This window comes from Sarcophilus harrisii, chromosome 3, assembly GCF_902635505.1.
Source record: "Sarcophilus harrisii chromosome 3, mSarHar1.11, whole genome shotgun sequence".
Lineage (NCBI taxonomy): Eukaryota > Metazoa > Chordata > Mammalia > Dasyuromorphia > Dasyuridae > Sarcophilus > Sarcophilus harrisii.
In genome coordinates, this window is record NC_045428.1 from 245,031,330 (window position 1) to 245,056,605 (window position 25,276).

A 25,276-nucleotide genomic window follows, 5' to 3' on the forward strand; every position below is an offset into this window, starting at 1 on the left:
ACAGTATGATATATATGTTAGGAATATTATTCCTAAGGATGATTTCTCATGTATGTGGGTGACTGAAATCAGGAAGATCATTTAGGAGTCTTGTAATAGTCTAGGCAAGAAAGGATAAAATACTAAAAGAAAATGGCAGATGTCTAGGTAGACAGAAGAAATTGGATGAGGGCAAGAATTACAAAACTTACCAGTTGGCTATGGAGAAGTTAGGGAATAGAAAGAGTTACACATGATTCTGAGGAGAATCTGAGTAATTCTTCTACAGAAATAGAGATCACCATCTGATCTAATTACTTTAACACCAAGACTTTATTCAACCCAGTCAGCATTATATCACCAATGGATAGCAAAAAGAAAAGAGGAACAGAATAAGCATTCATTAAGTGCCTGCTGTGTGCCAGGCACTGTGCCAAAAACTTTACAATTATGGTCTCATTTGATTGTTATTTACAAACCTGGGAAATAGGCACTATTATTTTTGTCCCCATTTTCCAGATGAGGAAACTGAGATCAAGAAAAGTTAAGTGACTTGCCTAGGGTCACAAATCTGGTAAGTATCTGAGGCTGAATTTGAACTCAGATCTTCCTGACTCCGGGCTCAGAGCTCTAGCCACTGTGTTATAGAGCTGCCTCACACTGAGCTTTGACCATATTGAATTCCTCATTTGCCCCAAAACTAGCCTTAAGAGAATGGGGGCTCCTTTAGACTTTTGCCCATTAAACTAGCAATACAAAGGAAAATGCAGTCATTTCTGAGAAAGGATAGTGAAAGTGATCTGGCATGTTTCCTAGCTAATAGTTCTTCCTTACCTTCTGCCCACTGTGGCACAAGGTACAGGAGACAGGAATCTCTAGAGCACCACTTTTTCTGGTGTCACAGTAACTGTCCCATTCTCTTTTTCAGGTGTCCCAAGTGGGTTTGCTAAGACCTTTGTAGGGAGACTGGTAGGGAAGGTCTGTAGCTAAAGATTGACATTAAAAAGTCAGATCTGTGCCTCTGACATACACATTGGTCATATAGAATGGAGAGGTTATGGTGGAAGGACATAGATCCAGGTCACCAAACCCTTTTATTTTAGGACTTATACCTCCTTTCTTGCTGAGCCCCATTGGAGAACAAATAATAGAGGAATTCCACTTAAAAATTAAACAGGATACACTTATTGATTCATGAGGCTCTACTTCAGCACAGTGGCAATGCTGGATCAGAAAGACAAGGAGATTGGAATTCTAGCATTCCTCAAGAGCACCACTCCCCCCCCCATAGGCTAGTAATTATTGTTCAGTTGCCAGGGAAGCCACAGCAAGTGATTGAAACCTTTGTCCATCAAAAAAAACAAAAGAAAGAAAGAAAGAAAGAAAAGAAAAAGGTCCAGATAGCTTTAATGGGAAATGAACCCAGTTTAGGTAACACAATTGCAATTTTTATCACATTTCTATTCACACAACCACCACAGTCATTCTCTGTATATCCTATCTCTCCTTTCTTCAGTCATATCTCTGCCCAAATGGTCTTCATAAAGACATAGGTTTGACTATTACTCTGCTCAGAAATCTTCAGTGGTTTTCTATTTTCTCCATGGAAAGTACAGACTTCTTTATGTAGTAGTTAAGACCTCATAGTCTGGCATCCACATTCTTCTTGGCTTCAACTTACATGATATATATACAAACCTGTTGATTTCAACCTGGAACCAATCTTGCCTCTATGTTTGCACTAGCCATGACTAGAAGCACTCTATTCATTGTATTTCTGAATCTTTATTTTCCTTCAGTTGGGATCTCCACAAAGCCTTTCCTGTTTTGTCTAGTTTTTAGTGATATTTTTATTATATATTGTACTATATGTTTGGGTTTGACATTGCATAAAATATCATTTCTACTAGATAGAATATGAATTCCTTTAAGATAGGGCCTATTTTTTTTCTTTGGTTTTGTTTTCCCAGAGTTTTGCATATAGTTGGTGATTGATAAATGTTAGTTGAGTTGAATTGTTCTAGGATCTGCCTTTCAATCTAGGTTTTAAAATATTTTAGTGACTACTTATTTTCTAATCATTTCTTCTTGTTTTAAATACTGTTTGCCTGAAATACTATGCCATCACTCACAAGTATTTATCTTTCTCATATTTGCTTTTGAACAGCAGCATGATAGCCCTAGAAATGTATGTATACATGCATACATGTGCGCGTGTATTTGGATACAAATAGCCTGACTTGAAAAATGGAAAATTTGTGGTTTCCATTGCTTTTTTAGTGATGATAGACTTTTCAGATTTGAACTTTGCTTCTATACAAAAGTATAATGTTTTCTTCTTGAAGGTTTAGTTTATTATTTCTTGAATAATAATTCAGAGTTCCCCAGCCATTTTATGCACCTTCATTCCTCAGCAGTCTAATATAAATGTGTATCTTCCAAAAGGTGCATATATTTTCTCTCTAACATAACATATAAACATGGTGATATTTATGTATGATTTATATATCTTAATTTTCATAAAATCTAATCTCAACTGCTCTTTCTTTTGCTTTTTCTGGATTCCTTTTGATTAACTTCCTAACAATGGTGAGTGTCTTTTTGGAATATGTTGAATGTCCTATGCTAATTCTATTTTTAAAAATCAAATTGAGTGTTCTTTTACTTATTCTCTATCCAGTAATGTGATTTTTAAAAATACTTTTGACTCCTTTACCTGAAAAGCAAGCATCTTGATATTTTAGAAATGATCCCTTTAAAAAGGCTAAAATTCAACATTGAAATTATCTGAAGATTTTGCGCTTGCACTCTCTCTCTCTCTCTCTCTCTCTCTCTCTCTCTCTCTCTCTCACACACACACACACACACACACACACAGAGACACATACACACACACACTTTTTTATGTGACCGATGACTGTTCATTAAAGATTATATTAAAAAGTCATCTTTTTCAGTGTATAGCTTAATATATGTTTTTAGATAATAAAATGATGTATTAAGAATGCTGAAGTGGGTTGAAATGCTCCTAATCAGCAATTGTTGAGTTTTATTCCTGGTTAAATCACTGAACCAATTAGCTGTATGGTTTTGTGCAAGTAACTGAACATTGCAAGTTTTCAAATAATGAGACTGTCATTTTAAAAGTCTCTTCTAGTTCATTCTTTGGTGGCTAGTAATATGTATTTTCCCTCCCTCCCCCTTCCCACCTCAATCTCCAGTGATGAATTGTTTTAATTTGGAGAATTTAGCAAGTCATGTGCAAGTTATTGTCCCTTGGAGAGAGACACTTAATGGAGAGATAAAGTGATTTGATCATGGCCACACAGGTAGTGTGTGTCAGAGGTAGGACTTGAATCCAAGTTTTCTGATTCCAAGGATTTGATGCTATTTCTCTTTTACTGTTTGCCTAAGGAACAGATTTATTTAAAGTAAAGATTACAAAAGATACTTCTGTAAGCAACTTAAATTTCTTTTGAATTAAGCAGTATAGAATGTTTATTTTCATTAAGAATTCTCATTCTAGAATATCTTTTTTAATTTCTTCATTTTTTAGCTCACAGATGATGTTTTTGGAACAGTTTGTAGATACTTTATGTCCTTGAATTTCATATAAGGAAAATTTTTCCTTTAAGCTTCTTTCTTTTTAAGTATTTACACTTTTTAGTTGCATTATAATGTAGAAATTTGATATCACACAAAATCCATAATTATGTGCACTTTTTGCATTATTCTGTTTAACTCATTGTCCTGAATTTTTCTCACTTTCACAGTCATCTTAATAAAAAGATGACAGGTTGAAATGTTGTAGTTAATAAATGATAGATTTATTTTCAAAACAAAAAGTTTAATTAGTACACTCATGTAAATAAATTAAGTTTCAAAATGTCCTTTTGAGTTACAGTAATGATTTTTTTTACTTAGGATTCATGCATATTCTTTCCTCCGCAGTCTGGAAAGTTAAAAGATGGTGCTCGATCTGTAACCAGAACAATTCAGAACAATTTCTTTGATAGCTCCAAGCAAGAAGCCATTGACATTTTGCTGTTGGGGAGTACTTTAAATAGTGATTTGGCAGATAAAGCCCGAGCACTACTAACTACTGGAGGTTTACGAGGTATGTGTATTTGTCATCCTATTTACTGATGGAATTATATTTTCTATCCTGAAAACTCAAGAGCCAAAAATAAATAAATAATGAATGAATGAATGAATAAACAAACAAACCTGTACAGTTTATCTTTTGCATGAGTATTTTAATAATTTAATAATTAATAAAATTTTAATAAATAATTAAAAATATTTAATAGTTAAATTATAGTAATTTAATAATTAATAATTATATTTAATAAATGATAATTTTAATAACGATAAAATATTGTTAACATGTTTCAAGTACTAACAATAAATTTATCACTTCTGTAAAAGTTTGCAGTAAAAGTGTAATATTGTATTATTATTGTTAAAACTCATGTTGAACCATAGATATTTTTGTTTCCTTTAGTTAAATCAACTAGTTTTAAGGTATAACTGTGTTTATTTGAGATGAACATAAATTATATGCTTCATAAAATATTCAATGAAACTGTATAACCCTATCTTATGAATTGGTCTCATCTTTTAAATTGATAATGTTCCAATAATTTGACATCAAGCTTCAATACAAAACTGTCCCAAATTTGTCTATTACCATTTCATGTGTCAGAATGAATGAATTCTCATGTAAGTGATTATATTAATAATGCCAAAAGCTCAAAATGTGACTCTAGAAATTGATTTAAAAAGGAATCTCTTCAAGGCCACTTTCAACTTTAACTTGGGGTGACAGTGGGAGAGTAGGGAAGTCTAGACCTGTGATTTGATTGGTATAGGAAACTTCTGATGAGAAAACCTTCTCCACCAATACAAATTATTAACTGCACAACAATTTATAATCTTAAATAATTGCCGGGAACAGAGATGTCAATTGCATCCAATTCTTCTTGACCTCATTTGGGGTTTTCTTGGTAAAGATACTGGAGTGATTGGCCATTTCCTTCTCCAGCTCATTTTACAGATGAGGAAACTGAGGCAAACAGGTTAAATAATTTGCCCAGAGTCACATGGCTAGCAAATACCAAGGCTGGATTTGAACTCAGAAAGATGAGTCTTCCTGACTCCAGGCTTGGTGTGCCACCCTACCTGCCCTAGAGAGATGTCAAGCTCACTAGCAAAACTTGAGTGGAATAAATCTGAACCAGATTTTTTTATAACAGTGTTTAACAAAATAAATAAAAATAAAGTACAACATAGATAATGTTAATTTGAGGTTTTCTAAGTTAATATGCAGCCACAAGGATCCATTTCTATTTGAATTTAACATAGACGACCAGGAGCAGTAAGAGGGTAAGTGACTTTCCCAGAGTCACACAGAGATGAGAGATGGGATTTGAACCCATTTTTTCCTTGATTCAGAAACTGTATTGACTGCAAGTAAATAACTTGCATAATAAGAAAAAAATTTTTGTTGTTAATCCATAAAATGATCCAGAGGTAATTTATATTCAATCCTTTTGTTGTGAAATCCTTTGCAGTTTGGATAGTTTAAACTGATTAGTCATCTAGAAATCTTAATTTACCAATTTATGCTATCTTTTTCCTCTATCATACTTGGAGAACTGTTTCTCTAACAAGTAGAAAAGTTTTCATCACTTTTTTTCTGCCCTTGACCAGTATTCTGGTGGTGTTAAATCCATGAAAAATCAGACAAATGAAAGGAAGAAAAGGGAAAAACAAACAGATCCAAATCCATAGGCTAACCCATTAACCCCTGGATATTCAAGAATTGGCTGCAGATAGTATCCTGAAATCTTGGAAAGAATTAAGTCACTTCATTTAGGCGACTTAGGTTGATTCCATGAGAAAAAATGATTCAGCCAGGATTCCCATGTTAAAAAGTTAAAATTTTACATGGCAGAATCTTTCAGCGTTGCAAAATTACTCTTAAAAAGACAAAGTAAGTCATTTCAAAGTAACACTGTTTTCTCATTTTCTGCTTTGTCTGCCAGAGTTCATATGCACATAAATGTTTGCAGCCTTTGGAGCAAGCCAAGGAGTAATACAGCCTGCTATAGTTGTGAAACAATGAAATATCCCTAGTCAATAGAGGACTGATAGTTATCACACTGTAGTGTTATTTTTTTGATAAGAAAAAAATGCTTGCTGTCAGTTATTTTTAACTTCTTGCTAGTAAAAAATAAATTTTTCGAAGTAATTTTTTTTTAAAAAGTGAAACCATCTCAAAAATATTTTAGAGCATGTTTTCTCACGTCATTATGGATTTTATGACAATAACTATTTTACTAATGTCTTCTTGTTTTTTTCTTGATGCATCCAAAGTTTCTGAGCAGACATTGCAGTCAGGTATAGTATGGCAAATAAACAATATACAAAATAATATTTTTCTTTTTAATGTTCTCTAAAATAGGTCTTTTGAATAACAAGTAAAAAATACATTTCTATAGTATAAATATTGGCTTTCATGAAGGGAAAGTTTATGTGTTTGGGAAAATGAAATAAATAAATATGCTTTTCTACAATCAAATGTGAAGCTTTCCAAGTCCTTGCCCTCATAAATGTTGTAGTTGAGAAAATTAGCTTTTACATTTACTTTTTTTTTCTTTGAATCAAACAAAATCAGTGTTTTTGATATTACTCTTAATAGAAAAATTCAGGAAATCCAATTGCTATAGTATTAGTCACAATAGAGAATGGATTTATGAGGGTAGTTGTAGAAGCAAAATAATTCACCTAAGATCTTTCTTTTATTGAAGAATAAAAAAGTTTGTTTTTTGTTTTTGTTTTTTTCTGTGAGTATCTATGTTAGCCAATTGTATGATTTGAAATTTTTTGACGTAAAAAAGGATTGAGATTGTTAATTAAATTAAAGGGCCTGATTATTGTTCTGGTGAATGGTCACATGAATTATCTGAGTGGTTTGATAAGCCTATTCTTTTCATCTAAATATATAACTTGTGACAATGGCCAGAACTCTTAAGATATAAATTTAAATGAAACATTAATCTTACTTTTCTCTCCTCTAAAGTGTTGTGAATATATATTTTAAGATTTTCCTCTCCAAGATTGCTTTTCTTTACTTCCTATCCCCTCTCTTCTCTTTTCTTCTTAAAAATGACTTTAGAGCTAAGGACTCTGCTTCCTAATCCATTGAAAAAATTGGATTCATTAGCTCAGAACTGTTTCTTCACATCTCCTCCTCCATCTTCTCTCCCCCAACTATAGCATCTCCCATTATCTTATCTTTCACTCTGATCTCTGATGAAGAGATATCTCACCAAAATTAACTCTCCTATATGAATGAATGAATAATAAAAAACCTTTGTTAATCACTTCATATTTGCAAAAATTTGAAATACAAGTAGAAAAGTAATACAATCCCTTCTCCCAAAGAACTCATTGTAATACAGGTCATAAATGTATAGAGTTTTTAATCTACAAATAAAATTGAAAGGCCCAGTGGTTTTTAGGGTATAGTACTGAAGCAAATACTAATGAATCTTCCTTAGTGTCATCTCCATTAATAAAATCATATTTGCATAAAATTGGGAGAAAACTGAAAACTGTAGCACTAGAACTGTTCTTTAAAGGAAGTGATTCTTTGAGGCAGAGTTGAGGAAGTAGAGTATTCCTGACCTGAGGTAAGAGGAGACAGCCTCTGTAAAAATACAGAATGAAATGTATGGAAGACAGCACATAGAACAGTTTGGATGCAACAAGGTGTTCATGGTGGGGAATATGGGGTCAAACAGGCAAGATAAGTTAACGATAACTTGTAAAGAGCTTTAAATGCTAAACAGGAATTTTATTCTAATGGCAATAAGGAACCACTGAAAGAAGGGAAGACCTGCCATTCAAGAATGTAGTTTTGTCACTATGTAGAGCAAAGGTGTCAAACTCCCAGCCTGAACCCAGTGAAATAGAATTGTTTTCTCTTTCTTTTTTGTTTTAAGTTATTCCTTCTTAGAACCAAAATTGATGAGACCAAGCTTCTGACAATGCTCACCCCCCCCTCCCTTTTTCCCCTCAATAATAATAGGTCTTTTGCACCTCTTCATGTGAATTAATTATCTCATTATACCTCCCCTTTCCTCTTTTTCCAATACAGACCTTTTCCTACCTCTTAATGTCTTTTTCTTTGATGTTAACATCATGTGATGCTCCCCTTTTTCTGCCCGAGTAACAGATAAAGTTCTCAAGAGTTACAGATATTGTTTTCCCATCTAGGGATGTAAACAATTTAACCTTTAAATAATATATATTTTCCCCCTATTTACCTTTCTATGCTTCTTTTGAGTCCTGTGTTTATAGATTAAATTTTCTGTATAGTTCTGGTTATATCAGTAGAAATGATTGAAAGTCTCTTACTTCATTGAAGCTCCATTACCTTCCCTGAAAGATGATGCCGAGTCTCCCGGGGGGGTTATTCTTAGTTGTAACCTCCGGTCCTTTGCCTTCTGGAATATAGTATTCTAGGCCCTCCAATCCTTTATTATAGAAGGTGCCAGAAGCTAGGTAATCCTGACTGATGTTCCTTGATATTTGAATTGTTTTTTGTCTGGCAGTTTGCAGTATTTTTTCTTTGAGATTGTAGTTTTAGAGGTTTTCCTTGTGGGATCTTTTTCTGAAGGTGATCAAAGGATTCTTTCAGTAGATATTTCCCCCCTCTTTTTCTAGAATATCAGGCATTTTTCTTAATGATCTCTTGAAGAATGCTATCCAGGCTCCTTTTTAGGTCATGATCTTCAGGTAAGCCAGTAATTTTTAAATTATCTCTTCTGGATCTGTTTCCCAGGTCAACTGTTATTCCAATAAGGTATTTCACATTTTCTTCCATTTTTTCACCTTTTTTTTTTTTTTTTTTTTTGATTGTTTGGCTGATTTTTGCTTTCTCACAGTCATTAATTTCTATTTGCCCTGTTCTAGTTTTTAATGTGTGATTTTCTTCAATTAGTTTTTATATCTCTTTTTCCATTTGATTAATTCTACTTTTGAAAGTGTTATTTTCTTCAGACAATTTTTTCCTTCCTTTTCCAAGCTCTTAACTCTCATGCATACCTCTCATTTTTTTCTTCAACCTCTTATTTGCCTTTTGAAGTCTCTTATGAACATTTCCAGGAAGCCTCTTTTGGGCTTGAGACCAATTTATATCATTCTTTGAGATTTCTTCTGTGGACATTCTGTGCTCATCTGAGTTTGTGTTTTGATCTCCCCTGTCACCATAGTAGCTTTCTAGAGTCAAGGTCCTTTTCTGTTTCTTGCTCATTTTCTTTTGGTATTCCTTCTTTTTTACCTTTAAAATGCAGCTCTGCTCCTGGGGTATAAGGGGCTCTGTCCCAAGCTTCCTATGCAGCTTTGAGCCTTGGCTCTGAGCACAGGGGTCCCTTGTGTTTGCAGGGAATAATTTTGCCTGGTCTGTTCAGGAAACAGCCTGGTTTCCCAATTTGCCTTCTGAGCTTAGACTGAGGTCTGTCTCCTGCTGGGCTCCTCTCCTGAACCAGGACTGAGGATCTTAGTTGCTGATTGACTGTAATTAAGGTTTTCTCACAGGCTTTCCTAGTCTATCTGAGCTGGGCTGAATACCCTTTTCACCCCAGTGAGACTGACCTTTCTTGAAATTTTTCTAGTCTATCTTGAGCTGGAAAGGGGTTCCATTCCATCACTGTTCAGAAGCTTGGTTTCATGTGGTTTTTGAGGGAAACTCTAGGATTATTTTTTGCAAAAAAATACAGTAAAACATAGATAACGTTAATTTGTGGTTTTCTAAGTCAGGAAGAAGATGAACTGGAGAAGGGAGTGCTTAAGGCAAAGCCAAAACCATGAGCATGACATTGTAATAGTCCAAGCAAGAGATAATGGAAACCTAGACTGGAAGGTAGCTGTGTGAATTATTCCTAGGAAATCAATATAAGAGGTGATATATAGGCAGAACTTGGCAACTGATTTAATAAAGGCCATATGATAGAAGTTATATTATGTTTTTGCATATAGACTGAATGGGCAGTTGGTTCATAAACTATGAGTATTAGCTTCCTTTTCTTCTGAAACAAAAAAGCACAGCCTCTGGGGAGATGAGATGCTGTTCCTTAGGTTTGGACAAAAATCCACTATGTGGGATACCTTTCTTATCCAGCGTTATTACATGGCAGATGTGGAGATAGAAGGGAAGAGCTTCTGTTTTAATTAGTAATTATAGAATCATTGAAATGGCCTGGGCTAAGCTTAGCCTGGAACAAAAAATGAGGGAAAAATGAGTCTAATATAATTCTAAAACTTAGAGGGAATAGAGGGCAACCTGGGTGGAATGGAGTAGGAGGGCAGTGTTCTGCAAAGGAAGAATAGCATATCACAGGGAAATGAAGGAAAATTCTATATCCTAGAAAAAATTCCTATGTCTCTGGTTAATTTCTAGATTTGGTAATAAAGTTCCTAAAAACATGTTGAGTACATCTTTGTTAATAGAAATATCAGCATATTTTTCTAAGTGTCTCACTAATTCCAGTACATTTGGATAAATGTATTTGCTGACTAAGTTATTCAATGATTTCAAAATCTTAACTCTCATGTGAAGTGAGGTTGTCATACTCAAAGTGTACATGTAGCAGCAATATGGTACCTTGTGGTTAATGGTAATTTATAAGCCAGATAGGCTTAATTAAATTTGTGGAAAGTCAGTCTGTAAAAAATACTGTACATATTTACACTGTGTATATATATATATATATATATATATATATATATATATATATATACCCTCTGTGGTCACAGATATTTTCTCATAGTACTTGAGTCCAGCAATCATATTTTGAGAACAATTTAACAGTAAATTTGTTATTTCAGTTGTACTTTCTCCCTTTAAAATTTACAAACTAGCATCTTGATGTGTGACTAAATGAAGAATAATGAATGGCACGTGAGTAAAGTGTGTATATGGTTCTGAGTTATTCTCTCTCTGGTCACTTAAGTATTAATGGTCCCCTTTGGATACCAAGGTCTTTAAATTGTATTTATCTTAAATCCTAAGGTAGAGTTGGAGTCCTTGAGTCAAAAGATAAATTCTTAATACCAATTTCACTACTTACAGCTATGTGTTTTTAGACTGGGCACCTCACCTCTCAAGCTGTTTCCTCCTATAAAATGGGGATAATACTTGCATTACTATTTTACAAGATAATTGTATGAATCAAATGAGATAATATATCTATAAAAGCTCTTTAAAGCTACAAATAAATGGCAGTTATTATAAGCATCTATCTTTATTATTCAAAAGTAACAAAAATGAAATACAAATGACAAATAAATATTAGACTTGCTTTTCTCACAACAGTCCTGGGAGGTATGTTGATGCAACTTTTATCTCCATTTTAAACATGAAGGATTTAGAGAGGCATAAATGATATGCCTGTAGTCAAATGGAACTCAAATTTGACCCTAGTTTTTCTGATTTTGGATATGTCTACTATACCACAGAATAGAGGCAGAAGAAAAATGAAAGATTTGTTATAATCCAGGATAAAAAAAATAATCTTCTGTTTTTAAAAATGTATAGACTTAGTGTTATCATTTTGCATATCTATTTTTCTTTTCAGTTTCTGACATCACATTTATTTTATAGTAGTTATCTAGATATTTTATCAGTGAATAATACTTTGCAAGACTACTAGCACTGAGAACATTAAATATAAATAATTCTTGAAGAAAATTCTGTTCCCAGTATAGAAAATTTAATGATTCTCTAATAATATTGTTAAAAAAAAAAAAAAAACTATAAAGAAGTAGATCAAACTTTATATTAACTTAGGTACAACTCTAAAACACTTCAGAAAAATAATGTGCCAGTTCATTTGAACAGAACTATTAATTAGGCATATTACATTGCCTCATGTTTAATGTAATAGTTTTTACTTTTGCTTATTATGATGTCCTTTTTGTTGTTGTTTTATTGGTTAAGTGCATTGTGTTGGAATTTGCTTTTACAACTGATAGTTTTGTATGCCTTTGCAAGTAGTTTATATTTATATGTATGTTTTGTTGAGAACTTCATCATCCTGGCATGTTTCCTGAGTCATTTTGGTTGATCTTAATAAATATATTCATGTAGACAAAATGAAATTTTTTTTGTTGTTGTTTTTATACAGCTTCTTCAAAGGTACTAAAAAGTATGTGTGAGAATTTCTATAAATACTCAAAGCCAAAAAAAATTCGAGTATGTACTGGAACGTGGAATGTGAATGGTGGAAAACAGTTTCGAAGCATTGCATTTAAGAATCAAACACTTACTGATTGGCTACTAGATGCCCCAAAATTTGCCGGTGTCCAAGAATTTCAAGGTTTGATACTTTTAACGTCACTTTAATAAAAGTCTGATCCTAGGAGCAGCTAGTTGGTGTAGTGAATAGATCACCAGCCCTGAAGTCAGGAGGACCTGAGTTCAAATCTGATCTTAGTCACCTGGCTGTGTGACCCTGGGCAAGTCACTTAACCCCAATTGCCTCAGCAAAAAATAAAATAAAATAAAAGCCTGATCCTGATTTGCTAATCTAGAAAACAAAAATTATAATTAAAGAGATGTAATTATCTTAAAAAGAAATTTGAGTATTATGACAGCAAAGCAATTTGTAATTAAATTATGATTTAATTTTATAATTAAAATGTGTTATATATAATTGTGTCTTTTGAAGGCTTTCTTCTTTGAAAAATGTATTGTAACAGTAGCTTTGGAGATTTTTGTTTTAAATTCCATTGCCATTTTGGGATTAATTATAGATTAGAGACTTCCAGGATCAATGTTCCTTTGGTAGCTATCTGGAAATGAGTGTAATAGACTGCTAGAAGTAATATTTGAAGCTGTCCATAGGTTAAAAAAAAAAGCTAGCTAGTTGCTTTTACTCCTTTTTTTTAACCTAATATAACCTATATTTCTTGCGTTTTGATGGTTTCTGAATTTTTTCCTCCCAAACCATGGTAATTCACACACACACACACACAGTCATAAACACAAACTTACAAAACAATCCTGTGCTATATTTATTGATACTTTACATCTTTAAGTTTACAGATTTCCTATTCCATTTCTGCCCACCCTTTTCACTGTATCTTTTAGAATTCCTGCTTTACTATGCCCAGAGAAAGAACTCTGGGAGATGACTAAAAACCATTACATTGAATTCCCAATCCCTATATTTATGCTCACCTGCATTTTTGTTTTCCTTCACAAGCTAATTGTACAATATTTCAGAGTCTGATTCTTTTTGTACAGCAAAATAACGTTTTGGTCATGTATACTTATCGTGTATCTAATTTATATTTTAATATATTTAACATCTACTGGTCATCCTGCCATCTAGGGGAGGGGGTGGGGGGGTAAGAGGTGAAAAATTGGAACAAGAGGTTTGGCAATTGTTAATGCTGTAAAGTTAACCCATGCATATAACCTGTAAATAAAAGGCTATTAAATTAAAAAAAAAAAAAAAAAGAATTCCTGCTTTATAATGAACAAACTCAGATCTCTTCCTTTCATTTTCCTTTCAACATTTGGCAATTATTAAGTGCCAAAGCCCTTCTTTTCAGGAACTGAAAAGTTCTAGAGGCAGTGCATTGTCCATCTATATTTACTTCAATCCTTGTGTGCTGATGGGACAGCTCTATGTATTAATGATACAGCTGCCCAGGAGGCAGATACTTTTCATCTTTCTGGTTTTTCATGTATGACTAGTTAGGTCAAATTTTTTGGAGTGATATTAATTCTCATTTAAAGGCTCTACAATATTTATGATTTTATTGTAATCAAGAATATCTTAGAGGACCTCACCATCTATAAGGAATAATGCTTTGATTTTGTGTGTGTGTGTGTGTGTGTGTGTGTGTGTGTGTGTGTGTGTGTGTAGGTAGGTAGCAGTTGGGGTTAAGTAACTTGCCCAGGGTCACACAGCTTCTAAGTGTGAAGTATCTGAGACCAGATTTGATCAGGTTCTCGTGTTTCCAGGGCTAATGTCTCTGAAGTCACTTGTGCCATTTAGCTGCCTCTAATGCTTTGATTTTAACTATGCTATGGAAATCCTCTTTGAGGATGTAAAACCCTTGAGGCAAACATACATTTCCTTGCTTTATACCTGATATATTAATAATCAAGAGAATTGTTGAACAAAATTATATTACATCTTTAAAAGAATCCTGTATGATTTTGTTACAGAAAACATTTTGAGAAGAGTTTTTAAGGCTTTGTTTCATCCTACTGAACTAAATTCTTTTTTATAATCAACAAACAAATACAATTAGAATATTAGCTATGCCGTTAATTAAATAGTATGACTGTAAAGATTTAGTATGCTGTGACAACATTTTTGAAAGCCTGACTGTATCCTTCATACCTTGTCAAAAAAGTGTGTACATTATTCTCATGAAAATTTTGTAGCAATGTGAAAGTAGTCAGATGTGTTGGCAATTATTAAGACCTGCTTTAGGAAAGGAGTTCTGATTGCAAAGGGTTTTTAATTTCTATTTGAATAGAATATCAAGTTTAAAATGTATGGCATTTGAACAAAGATGTAAAGTGATGTCATCAGATTTGAAGTTGTATGCCTTTTTAATGGATAGATTTTGATCAACTTAGGTTTTAATGGAATCTTAGTTATTTTTTTTAATTTGCTTGTGAATATGTGCATATCAAAATACTTTTCAAATATTTAATTGTAGATCGAAGAAATAAGCCTATCGACATATTTGCAATTGGTTTTGAAGAAATGGTAGAATTAAGTGCTGGAAACATTGTGAGTACCAGGTAAGCTAGAAAAGTAAAACACAGAGAAAATGTGTAATTCTACAAAGAGAAGTTAATTTACATCAGATTTGTGAAACCAATTTGGCTGTGAAATAATTTGGAATTCAAAGCAGGTAAAACTATAAATAGGGATTTTTGTTTTTGTTCTTCTTGACCCAGAGGGTAGCATTGAGTTTGGCCCTAACTAGCTATGTAGGAAAAACTCAAATGAGAGAAGAATGCCTAGTATCCAGACTGTGATATGCAATTGTATGGATGACATAAAAGGCTTGTCACTATAGAACATAGGCAACCAGGAAGGAGTCAGAGGAATTTCTAAACAAATGCTTGCCTTAGCATAAGGCAAATTCTTCCATGAATAGAGATTGGTAATTATAGAAGAGTTCTTAAAGGTATCTTAGGCCAAATCTCCTTATGCTATAGGAAAGGAAAACTGTTTGCCAAAGGGAAAAATTCCCAGGATCACACAGGTAAATTTCTATCTTTCCTTCTGTTTTCTCTTAGGTGATAGTGGGAAAGAAACAATGGGAAGTGAAATGTAAGGAAAGGATTGTTGTTATAGTGATAGTGTCCAGAATTCCTGACTCTTGACTTATACATTATGCTCATTATTGCTTCTTTTTCCTCTCATAGCCCGACTTACCTTTTATTCTACTATTTTTAGTATCTTATATATGCTGACTTGAAAGTTATTTTAGGCCTTCAAACAAATGGAAACTTATTTTTAATACCCTATACTTTTAGTGATATCATTTAAGTATGGTTGGGGTGCTTTAATGGGGAAAATTTTTAAAATTTAATTTAATGGGGAAAAAAATTGAACTCTAAGTCCCCTAGATTTAAATCAGACTAATCACTCTCTTTAGAAGTAAATTTATTATCAGGTGTCATTTGATAATAAATAAACTCCACAGAGTTGATTGAATTTTTTTATGACTTTGTTACTTTATTACTGTGTTACACTTTATTAGTTTGTTGTACTTTATTATTCACAGTTGACAACTGACTGGGGGGAGTAAGAGGATGGAAAGGATATATTGGAAAACAAATGTAATTAAAAATGAAAGTTATCATTTTTTACATATGCACACACACACACAAAACACACACACACTTTTAGAAAGTAATAACATTGTCATTGTTTGGGATTTCAAAGTGCAATTACTTATGTTTTTGTCACTAATCAAACACTTTGTAGCAAGGATCCAAAAATGTGCAGCTTATACTTAATAAATTCTTCTCCAAGAGAAATTAGAACTATATAATGGTCTCTCTAGTGTTGCTAATCATAATAAAACTTTCTTCCAAGGTTCTGGCATTCATTAATAGAATGATAGGTCAGGATCCCAAGCTGTAGCTCTATTTTGCTGAATCCCAGAAAAAAAATATTCTTGGTCATTGAGCCTATTATTATGGCATATATGTAAATTTGAAAGCTTTATTGCTCTGCAACAATGAAGATCGTGTTTTTTGCGAAAGGGAAAAAAGTATTGACTTTGGATTCTTTTCTAATGTACTTACTAAGTGTGTGAGGCACTGTATTTTTCTGGAATTACAAAGGTATAATAGAGACCCTGATATCAAGGATCATATAAGCTAATGGATTGGAAAGAAACAGACATGTAGTGAAAAATTTGAAGAAGGATAAAATATTTTTGCTTGAAGTGAGAAGGAAAAATTAAGAAATACTCAGGAAAAAAATAACTAGGTTATTTAGAATTATGTTATTGTTTGTATGGCTTTCATCATTATCTATAGTGATTATAATATAGAATAAATAAATTGTGAATTATCAATGCAATCTTTTTAAACCTTTACTTTTTTTATGATAGTACAACTAATCAGAAATTGTGGGCTGTTGAACTGCAGAAGACTATCTCCAGAGATAAAAAATACGTGTTGCTGGCTTCTGAGCAATTAGTTGGTGTCTGTCTCTTCGTTTTTATCAGACCCCAGCATGCTCCTTTTATCAGGTCAGTAAATAGCAAGCATTAAGAATACTACTTTTTGTACTACAGCATGAATTGATGATGGAACTAGAAAATGTGGATTGCTGTTTCAGAAATGCTTATATAAAGATGGTTCTAGATTTTAAAAGGAATGATTGTTTATTTTATAATGTACTTTTAATGGACCCCAAGTTTTTTATATCATCACAAAATTCACCTGTTAGACATATAGCTTGTATGTATTTTATAATACATAATACTAATATATAGTTGCTCATTTCTAAGGAACTATTACACTTGAATAGTCTTGGTTTAGAATTCTTTGTTTTAAAGGGATGTTGGAGTTGATACTGTGAAGACTGGAATGGGAGGTGCTACTGGAAATAAAGGAGCAGTTGCAATACGGATGTTATTCCACACAACAAGCCTTTGCTTTGTCTGCAGTCACTTTGCTGCAGGGCAGTCTCAAGTCAAAGAAAGGAATGATGATTTTGTAGAAATAGCCCGAAAACTGAGTTTTCCTATGGTAAGTTTATGTTGCTGGTTCCTAGAGAATGTAGCTTGTCTTGGTATACATGTTAGGATTTGCAAAAATATCTATACTAATATTGTCAGGAGACTCTTAAGATTGTTCTCTAATATCGTAATTATGGATAAAAATTTGTACTATTGTGTCATATTTAGATAAAGCAAGGTCAAAGACATGGATCAGAGAGAATAGTGTGTGAGGGAAAGTAATGTTTTCAGTGGGTTTTTTAAGTTGTTTAATATCCATTTCATTTTTTTCCCCAGGGGAGGATGCTGTTTTCACATGACTATATATTTTGGTGTGGTGATTTTAATTATCGTATAGATCTACCAAATGAAGAAGTTAAAGAACTAATAAGGCAACAGAACTGGGATTCACTTATAGCAGGAGATCAACTTATCAATCAGAAAAATTCTGGACAGGTACACCTTCAAGGAGGTGGTAACTTTTAAAATCATCAGTAGTTTTCATATGTTGAAAAAGGGACCTTTTTTTGTTTTGGTGATAAACATAGTTAAGAATATCAGAGACTTGAGTGATAAGATGTTTAAACTATTATCAGAATGTTAGATAACAGTAAAAATCATTTTTAGAAGGCTTATAAGAACTTCCATTTTATATTTACAGAATTGTCTCTTCTTTTTGGGAAGAAAAAGTAAAATCTTATTTTTGTAATATGTATTCATGGATTTGGGGAGGGGATAAACTTTGACTAGAATTTAGATATTTTAGACTTTTTTTTTTTTTTTTTTTTTTTGCTTAAAGATCTTGTGCTCTTCTACTTTTTTTTTTTAACTTAACTTTTTTCTCCTACTTCTTGTATTTTTAACTTCTAGCCATGCACACTGGTACCTCGTAAATTTTTCTTTAAAGTTTTTAACCAGAAAGTCCCTACACTTGAGAATTACCTCCATATATATATTTCTCACGTTATATAGGCAATGCAGATACTGTCTTTCTCAGAAGCTCTTTCTTGATTAATGATAACAGGTATAGATTCATATTTAGGTTTAACACTAAGAAAAATTTCAATATTGTATCTACTTGTTCAAACTATGGTAGAAGGAATGCAGTACAACTTAGGCAACTGGGTTCTCTTCTTTGTTTTCCTACTGCCTAGCTCTGTAGGCCCTAGACAAATCACCTTCACCATTTAGAGCTTCATTTCCACCTACACAATGAAAGGATTTGATTTTATTTCTAAGAATCCTCTGTACTTTAACAACCTACTCCACATTAAAAGGAGTTCTGATGGAATTTGTCATGTTTAATTTTGTTAGCCTGCTGTACTTAAAAAAAAAAAAAAATGAAAATCATTTCACCTTAGGCGATTTTGCTAATTTTTATTCTGTTGATTTAGAAAAGTGATTGATAGGTACATATTTTTGTGCCCTTTGGAGAGTAAAAGAATTGTAGCAATAGCAAATATTTAACTTGGATTGTTATTTCATATAACTTAAAAATTTATAATTTGTTTGCTACAGATCTTTAGAGGATTTTTAGAAGGAAAAATAACTTTTGCTCCTACATACAAGTATGATTTGTTTTCTGATGACTACGATACCAGCGAAAAATGTCGTACCCCAGCCTGGACAGATCGTATTCTTTGGAGAAGAAGGAAATGGCCTTTTGATAGATCAGGTTGGGGAATTAACTATTCAAATAAATAGTATTGAATAAGATTAAATTAGTAAGTAGGAAAATAATTTAAAGTCAATTGAGAAGATAAACATAGTCTATAGATTTAACTTGTCCATTTTCTTTCAGAATTAGCAAAATAAGAAATTAAGCTTCTCCATACTTGATTTGATAAGGTTTTTTTACAATATTGAGTATTTTTTCCATCCATATTTTTGTGATATTTTTTTCTCATGAAAAGTCAAGAGGAAATTAAATGTTTTCACTAAGGCTATCTATTGAACACCAATACATTCACATAATTTTATTAAATGTCTCTAATGTAGTATGTATAGACACTTGGAAATGGTATTTTTCTCTTTCTTGTCAAAGGATTTTTAAATTTTCTGGAATAGATATTACCATCTTTGGAGCTCTTTTTGTTAAGTTAAGTAATAGAACTCCAACTCCAGTTCTTCATAATGATATAAAGGTAATCCTGAATTCTCAAAAGCTTTGTCAGCTGAGCATCAGCTCTGATAATTGCTACTAAGCTAAAAGGGCTTTGAGAATAATTCTGACAAGAGATTGCTAAGAGGCAGCCTAATTATCAGCCTTCTAATTATTCATTGATGTCAAACAATAATTGCATGTAATAACTTTAAAACTTTATAACCTCTGATGACCTCAATGTCATTTTTAGATGATACAATTTTAAAAACATTAATATGAAGGCATTTTGGTAAGATATCACACTATGCTTACTTCACATTTCTTAATAGGCTCACTAGATTGTCTATATTTTTTGTTTCTTTACAGATTATAGTCTTTTATGAGGCACAGCTACATAGCATGATCAAAAAATAGGGGATAGGAACAAGACTCATGATTTTATTGGTAAAAGGAGCTTTCAGCTATGGAATAATTAGTAGTAATTATAGCAATAGCAAATATTTAACTTGGATTGTTATTTCATATAACTTAAAAATTTATAATTTGTTTGCTACAGATCTTTAGAGGATTTTTAGAAGGAAAAATAACTTTTGCTCCTACATACAAGTATGATTTGTTTTCTGATGACTATGAGGCTACTAGCTAAGAGTCAACCTAATTATGGAAAAAATTTTTTTTTTTTGGAAGATTCTTCAGATGCTTCTGGTTGTATATAGTATTCTGCTGATTTTCTCATTTTCTCAAATTCCAGATTACTCTGCAGGAGATTTGTGACCACTTGAGTTTGGTATAACTCTATTTTGGAAAAGTCATATGGATGGAGGAGCTTAATGTCCAGAATGTGATATGTAGTTGGATAAGTGGCTCATTGAATTGGTCTTTTATTCCATATGTCCTAGACAGACTCTGCAGATGGAGAGCATGCCGGGGTGTATTCTACAGCATGCTGGAATGAAAAGACAGCAGGATTAGGAATCAGAGGACTCATATTCAAAAACTGCCTCTGTCATACATAGCTGGTCCTATGTGACTTTAGGCAGGTCACTTGATCATTCTGGGCCTGTATCCTCGTATGGCATAATAAGACAGTTTGACTAGATAGCTTCTAAGGTTCATCCTAGTCCTGAATCTGATCCTATGAATAAGAAGGAGAACAAGCTAGATTCTTTTTTTAGAAATCACATAGAACTTGTTCAATTATCCTTAGGTACTTACTGACAGAAAAACCTATCTTTTAAATAATATTATAGCCAAGAATACTTGGATTCTACTCCTGTTTCTGATATATAGTGGCTTGTGACCCTGGGCATGTCTTACAACCTCTCATTATTCTGGCTACTCTCTAAGGCCCTAAGTTACACAGAAGATTCAAACCTATATGGGTAAAAGGAATTTCCATAGCTGAAAGCTCCTTTTACTGATAAAATCATGAGTTTTGTTTCTATCCCCTATTTTTTGATCATGCTATGTAGCTGTGCCTCAAAATACTACAGTCTGTAAAGAAACAAAAATATAGACAATTTAGTGAGCCTATTAAGAAATGTGAAGTAAGCATAGTGTGATATCTTACCAAAATGCCTTCGTATTAATGTTTTTAAAATTGTATCATCAAAAAATGACATTGAGGTTATAAAACAAAAGTTATTGCATGCAGTTATTGCTTGACATCAATAAATAATCAGAAGCCTTAGAGGAAGACCTCTGACATGTTGAACATAGTAGGTAAATAATTTATGAAGGATTTAGGAGAGAACATGGAAAAGAATTCACATAGGATAAAAAGGTGTTGATAATTTACCATCTACTTTCTACAAAGCATACCTACATTAATGATCTCTCAAATTTATTGAAGTAATTTTAAGGAGCAGTACAGTTTTAACTGAAGCCTAATGATCCAACTAAACCTTGTTTCAAAAACTACTATTTCTAATAAGTGGCTATCTAGAGGTTTTTCTTGCTAAGAAATTTATCTTATGTGACTCTCTTCAACAATGAGATGAACCAAAACAGTTCCATTTGTTCAATAATGAATAGAACCAACTACACCCAGCGAAAGAATTCTGGGAATTGAGTGTGAACCACTACATAGCTTTTCTAATCCCTCTCTTTTTGTCCCCTTGAATTTTTTATTTCTTTCACAGATTAATTGTACATTATTTCAAAATCCAATTCTTTTTGTGCAGCAAAATAACTGTATGGACACGTGTGTGTGTATATGTGTGTGTATATATATATATAGAGAGAGAGTGTTTAGCATATTCTTTAACATATTTAACATGTTACTTGCCATGTTGGTGAGTGGGAGGAAGGAGGGGAAAAATTGGAACAAAAGGTTTTGCGATTGTCAGTGCTGAAAAATTACCCATGTATACATCTTATAAATAAAAAGCTATTGAAAAGAAATTTATCTAAGATAATACCTCAGCTCAGTTGAGTTAATAATTAACAATCTGATAATGATCCTCAAGTATATCCTCATTGCCATCAGCATGTTTTACAATACCTTTACACCAGATCTTCCTACCTACATTTTTACCCCACATCAATCTGTCTTTAATTCTTTTGCCAGACTAGTATACCACATGTCTTGTTATGTTTCTCTGCTCAAGTCCTCAGTGCCTCTGCTGGTCATCGAGTAAAGTGAAAATTCTTTTACCTGGCATCTACAATTTACCTGGCATCTACAATTACCATCTACAATTTGGTACTACTGTATATACCTCAGTCTTATATCACCGTCCTTTCTTCCATATATCCTATTGAATTACTCTGCCTCCTGAACACTTACTCTATGCTTGTTCCCTTCTCTGTGCCTTGAATTACACCTTTCCCTCTGACTGGAATGGCTTTCCTCTCCTTCTGTGCCTTTTCTCTTCCCATCCCTCTATCCAGCTGAAATACCACCACCTTCAGGATAGTCCCTTTCTGTTCCTTTCAGAATTCACAAAATATTCTGTTTTAAATCTCTCTGGTGTACTTATATATTATTATGAATCATTTTTTTCCTTCCAATAGGCTGTGAGCTAAATGAGAGGAGTAACTATTGTAACCTAATGTTGTATCATCATATATTTCATCCACTGATTGTGGATTCTGTCCTGGAGCCATCCCCACTCCCCCATATGTACACCTTTTTTTTTTTTTTTTTTTTTTTTTTTTTTTTTTTTCTCTTCCTTTATTTTTGGTGTTCTTTTTCCAAAACACAGCCAGGTGATAAAAGTTCAGATCTTTTATTGTGTATAGCCCGGTTAGCTCAGAGGCCTATCTCTCTGCTTGGTTCCAAGAGATCTTGCAGCTTTGTCCTGGCTTCTGCCTCTGCTTTCTTCAGCCTCCAGCCAGCACCAAGTTGGAAGATGCAATGAATCTCTTTTGCCTCGAAGATAGGGCTTGTGAGCTTCCTCCCAGAGTGCTCCTCGATGACTCCAGTCAGTGTTCCCAAGTAACTCTTTTCAAGCTCTAAGAGCTTCCTGTATATATGATCTCCCAAAGGTTAACTCCTCCTTCTGGAGAAGGAGGAATTCTAGGTTATCTCCTAGAGTGCTCTCTGGCCCTAAGGAAGGTGTGAATTTAGATATCTCATACCAGCCCTGAAATCTCCCAAACGTGTGAACTCCATTGAGTACTTAGATACTTATGAGTTCTCTAAAGGTGTGAACACAAGTATCATTTCTATCAGTTGTACTTAGTACCTTGTTTCAAGTTCTGGCCCAAAATATCTCCTTCTAAGATCAAATCAATCATATTGAACCATGCTAAATTAGATAATTATTGTCTCTATCAACATACAAATGGCTTAACACTTTATAAAGATTCCAACACTTTATACTCTCTTGTACATCAGCTTCCAAAGTACTCTTTACAGATCATTCAAAATCTTTATATCTAAACTTAGGCAGTCTTCTGAGTTCCAGTCCCACATCACAACTTCCCATTAAACAATGCCCCATGGACATGTCAGATATCTAATATTGACCTCACTATCTTTCTCCACCAAACCTTCCCCTCTACCAAATTTCTCTTTCTGTGGAACGTATCTCTGCTCATCTGCAGGGCCAGCTCCAGTCATCCTGATTTCTCTCTGGCCACTGAACCCAGATGGCTCTGGAGGGGAAAGTGTGGCAGATGGTCTTGCCCAACCTCCCTCATTTAAATCCGTTCTCTTGCATGTCTCTCCCTGATATCATAACCCTCTTCAAGACCGAAGGACAAACAGCAACCATCATTCATCTCATCTCTCATAATGACTTGGTATTGACCTCAATCTTCTTCATTTGCATTGCCCCATATTTTCATTTCTACCTCTAATAAGATCTCTCATATCCAATTTTTTTTTTCTATCACACACTATCTCCAGTACCCCTTTATTTAAACTCTTATCACCATTTACCTAAATTACTATCTTGGTAATTAGTGGGGCAAAATGGATAGCACACCTGCCCTGGAATCAGGAAAATCTGAGTTCAGATCTTGCCTCAGACACTTACTACTTGTGTGGCTCTGGGCAAATCACTTAATCTCTTTGCCTCAGTTTCCTTATCTGTAAAATGGGATCATAAAAGCACTTAGTTGCCAAAGTCATTGTGAGGATCAAATGAGACAATATTAATAAGGCTTTTAGCATAGTGCTTGGCCTTAAATAGCACTATATAAATTTAGTTATTATTATTAATTCGTCTCCCTCCTTCAAGTATCTGCTCCAATCCACTTTATCTTCCACATAGTAGCCAAAGTGTTTCCTTAAGCAGAAATCTGACTATTTCATTCCTCCTCCATCTTGCCCCCATTCCTCATTGCCATGCATACAATCCAAAAAACTCTGTTGCATTCCTTATTTCCTCTAGGATCAAATCAAGCCAACTAGCATCATTAAATGTTTATAATGAGCCAAGCACTGTGTTAAGTGTTAGGAATTCAAAGAAAGGCAAAAAAATAAAAAAATCAAGCATTTATAAGAAAGTCCCTGCCCTCAAAAAGCTCACATTCTAATGGAGGAGAGAGCATGCAGACAGCCATGTACACCTAAGATTTACTCAGTGTAAATTGGAGGGAAGGTAATAGTAGATTTTCGGTAACAGCTAGTTTGGCTTTAAAGCTTTCACAGCCTGTCCCCACTCTTTCTCTCTAGACTTACCCTTTTTTTTCCTTCCCACACTCTGTGGTGCATCCAAATTGTCCTTAATATTCCTCATACACAACACCCCATTCCCCATCTTTGCATCTTTGCACTGGCTGTTTTCTAAGCTCAGCATGTGCCTCATCTCACTTCCATTTCTTAAATTCCCTTCCCTTTTTTAAAACAGCTGAATCTTTGCCTTCTACACAAAGTCTTTTCTAGTCCCCAACCCTCATTTCCCATGCCCTTTGTCCCTAAATATCTTATATTTATTTTGTATTTATACTGTATATATCTTTTGTGTGCACTTAGATTTGTATATGGTGTGTCCCTCAAGAGTAGTGACTGTTTCCTTCTTTTTTTGTGCTTGTATCCCTTACATCTAGCATTGTACCTAGCACATAGTACACATTTAATAAATGTTTATTGTTTGATTTTCCCCAGCACCTAATCATCTACCATAGTACTTTGAATAGATACTTAATAAAGGTTTGTGCAATTTAAACTGATAAGGAATTTTTCTCACATATTTAATGGTAATTTAAGTACATCCTTTTACTACTCCATAATCTGTATCATATCTAAATAACTGCTCCGTTGTTTTTGTTGTATGTTGTTTGCAGCTGAAGATTTGGATCTTCTGAATGCTAGTTTTCAAGATGAAAGCAAAGTCCTTTACACTTGGAATCCTGGTACTTTGCTACATTATGGAAGAGCTGAGCTGAAGACTTCTGATCACAGGTTTAGATAGCTTAAATATTCCTAAATGAGATTCTAATTTGAAATCTGATTTATTTTCA

The 25,276-nt window shown here is 33.5% G+C and overlaps 1 protein-coding gene across 8 annotated transcripts in view; it reads left to right on the forward strand.

Moving 5' to 3' along the window:
• Positions 1–25,276, forward strand: part of SYNJ1 (synaptojanin 1) — a 117,624-nt gene that overhangs the window by 57,722 nt on the left and 34,626 nt on the right. For 6 of the 8 annotated variants that reach the window (XM_031959349.1, XM_031959351.1, XM_031959352.1 and 3 more), the window contains exons 12-20: positions 3,931–4,096; positions 6,358–6,381; positions 12,174–12,365; positions 14,731–14,815; positions 16,648–16,788; positions 17,098–17,290; positions 17,557–17,715; positions 18,778–18,934; positions 25,100–25,217. In XM_031959349.1, coding sequence (XP_031815209.1) covers positions 3,931–4,096; positions 6,358–6,381; positions 12,174–12,365; positions 14,731–14,815; positions 16,648–16,788; positions 17,098–17,290; positions 17,557–17,715; positions 18,778–18,934; positions 25,100–25,217 — 1,235 coding nt within the window. The remainder of the gene's footprint in view (positions 1–3,930; positions 4,097–6,357; positions 6,382–12,173; positions 12,366–14,730; positions 14,816–16,647; positions 16,789–17,097; positions 17,291–17,556; positions 17,716–18,777; positions 18,935–25,099; positions 25,218–25,276) is intronic. The other 2 variants (XM_031959350.1, XM_012544401.3) reach the window with 2 other exon arrangements.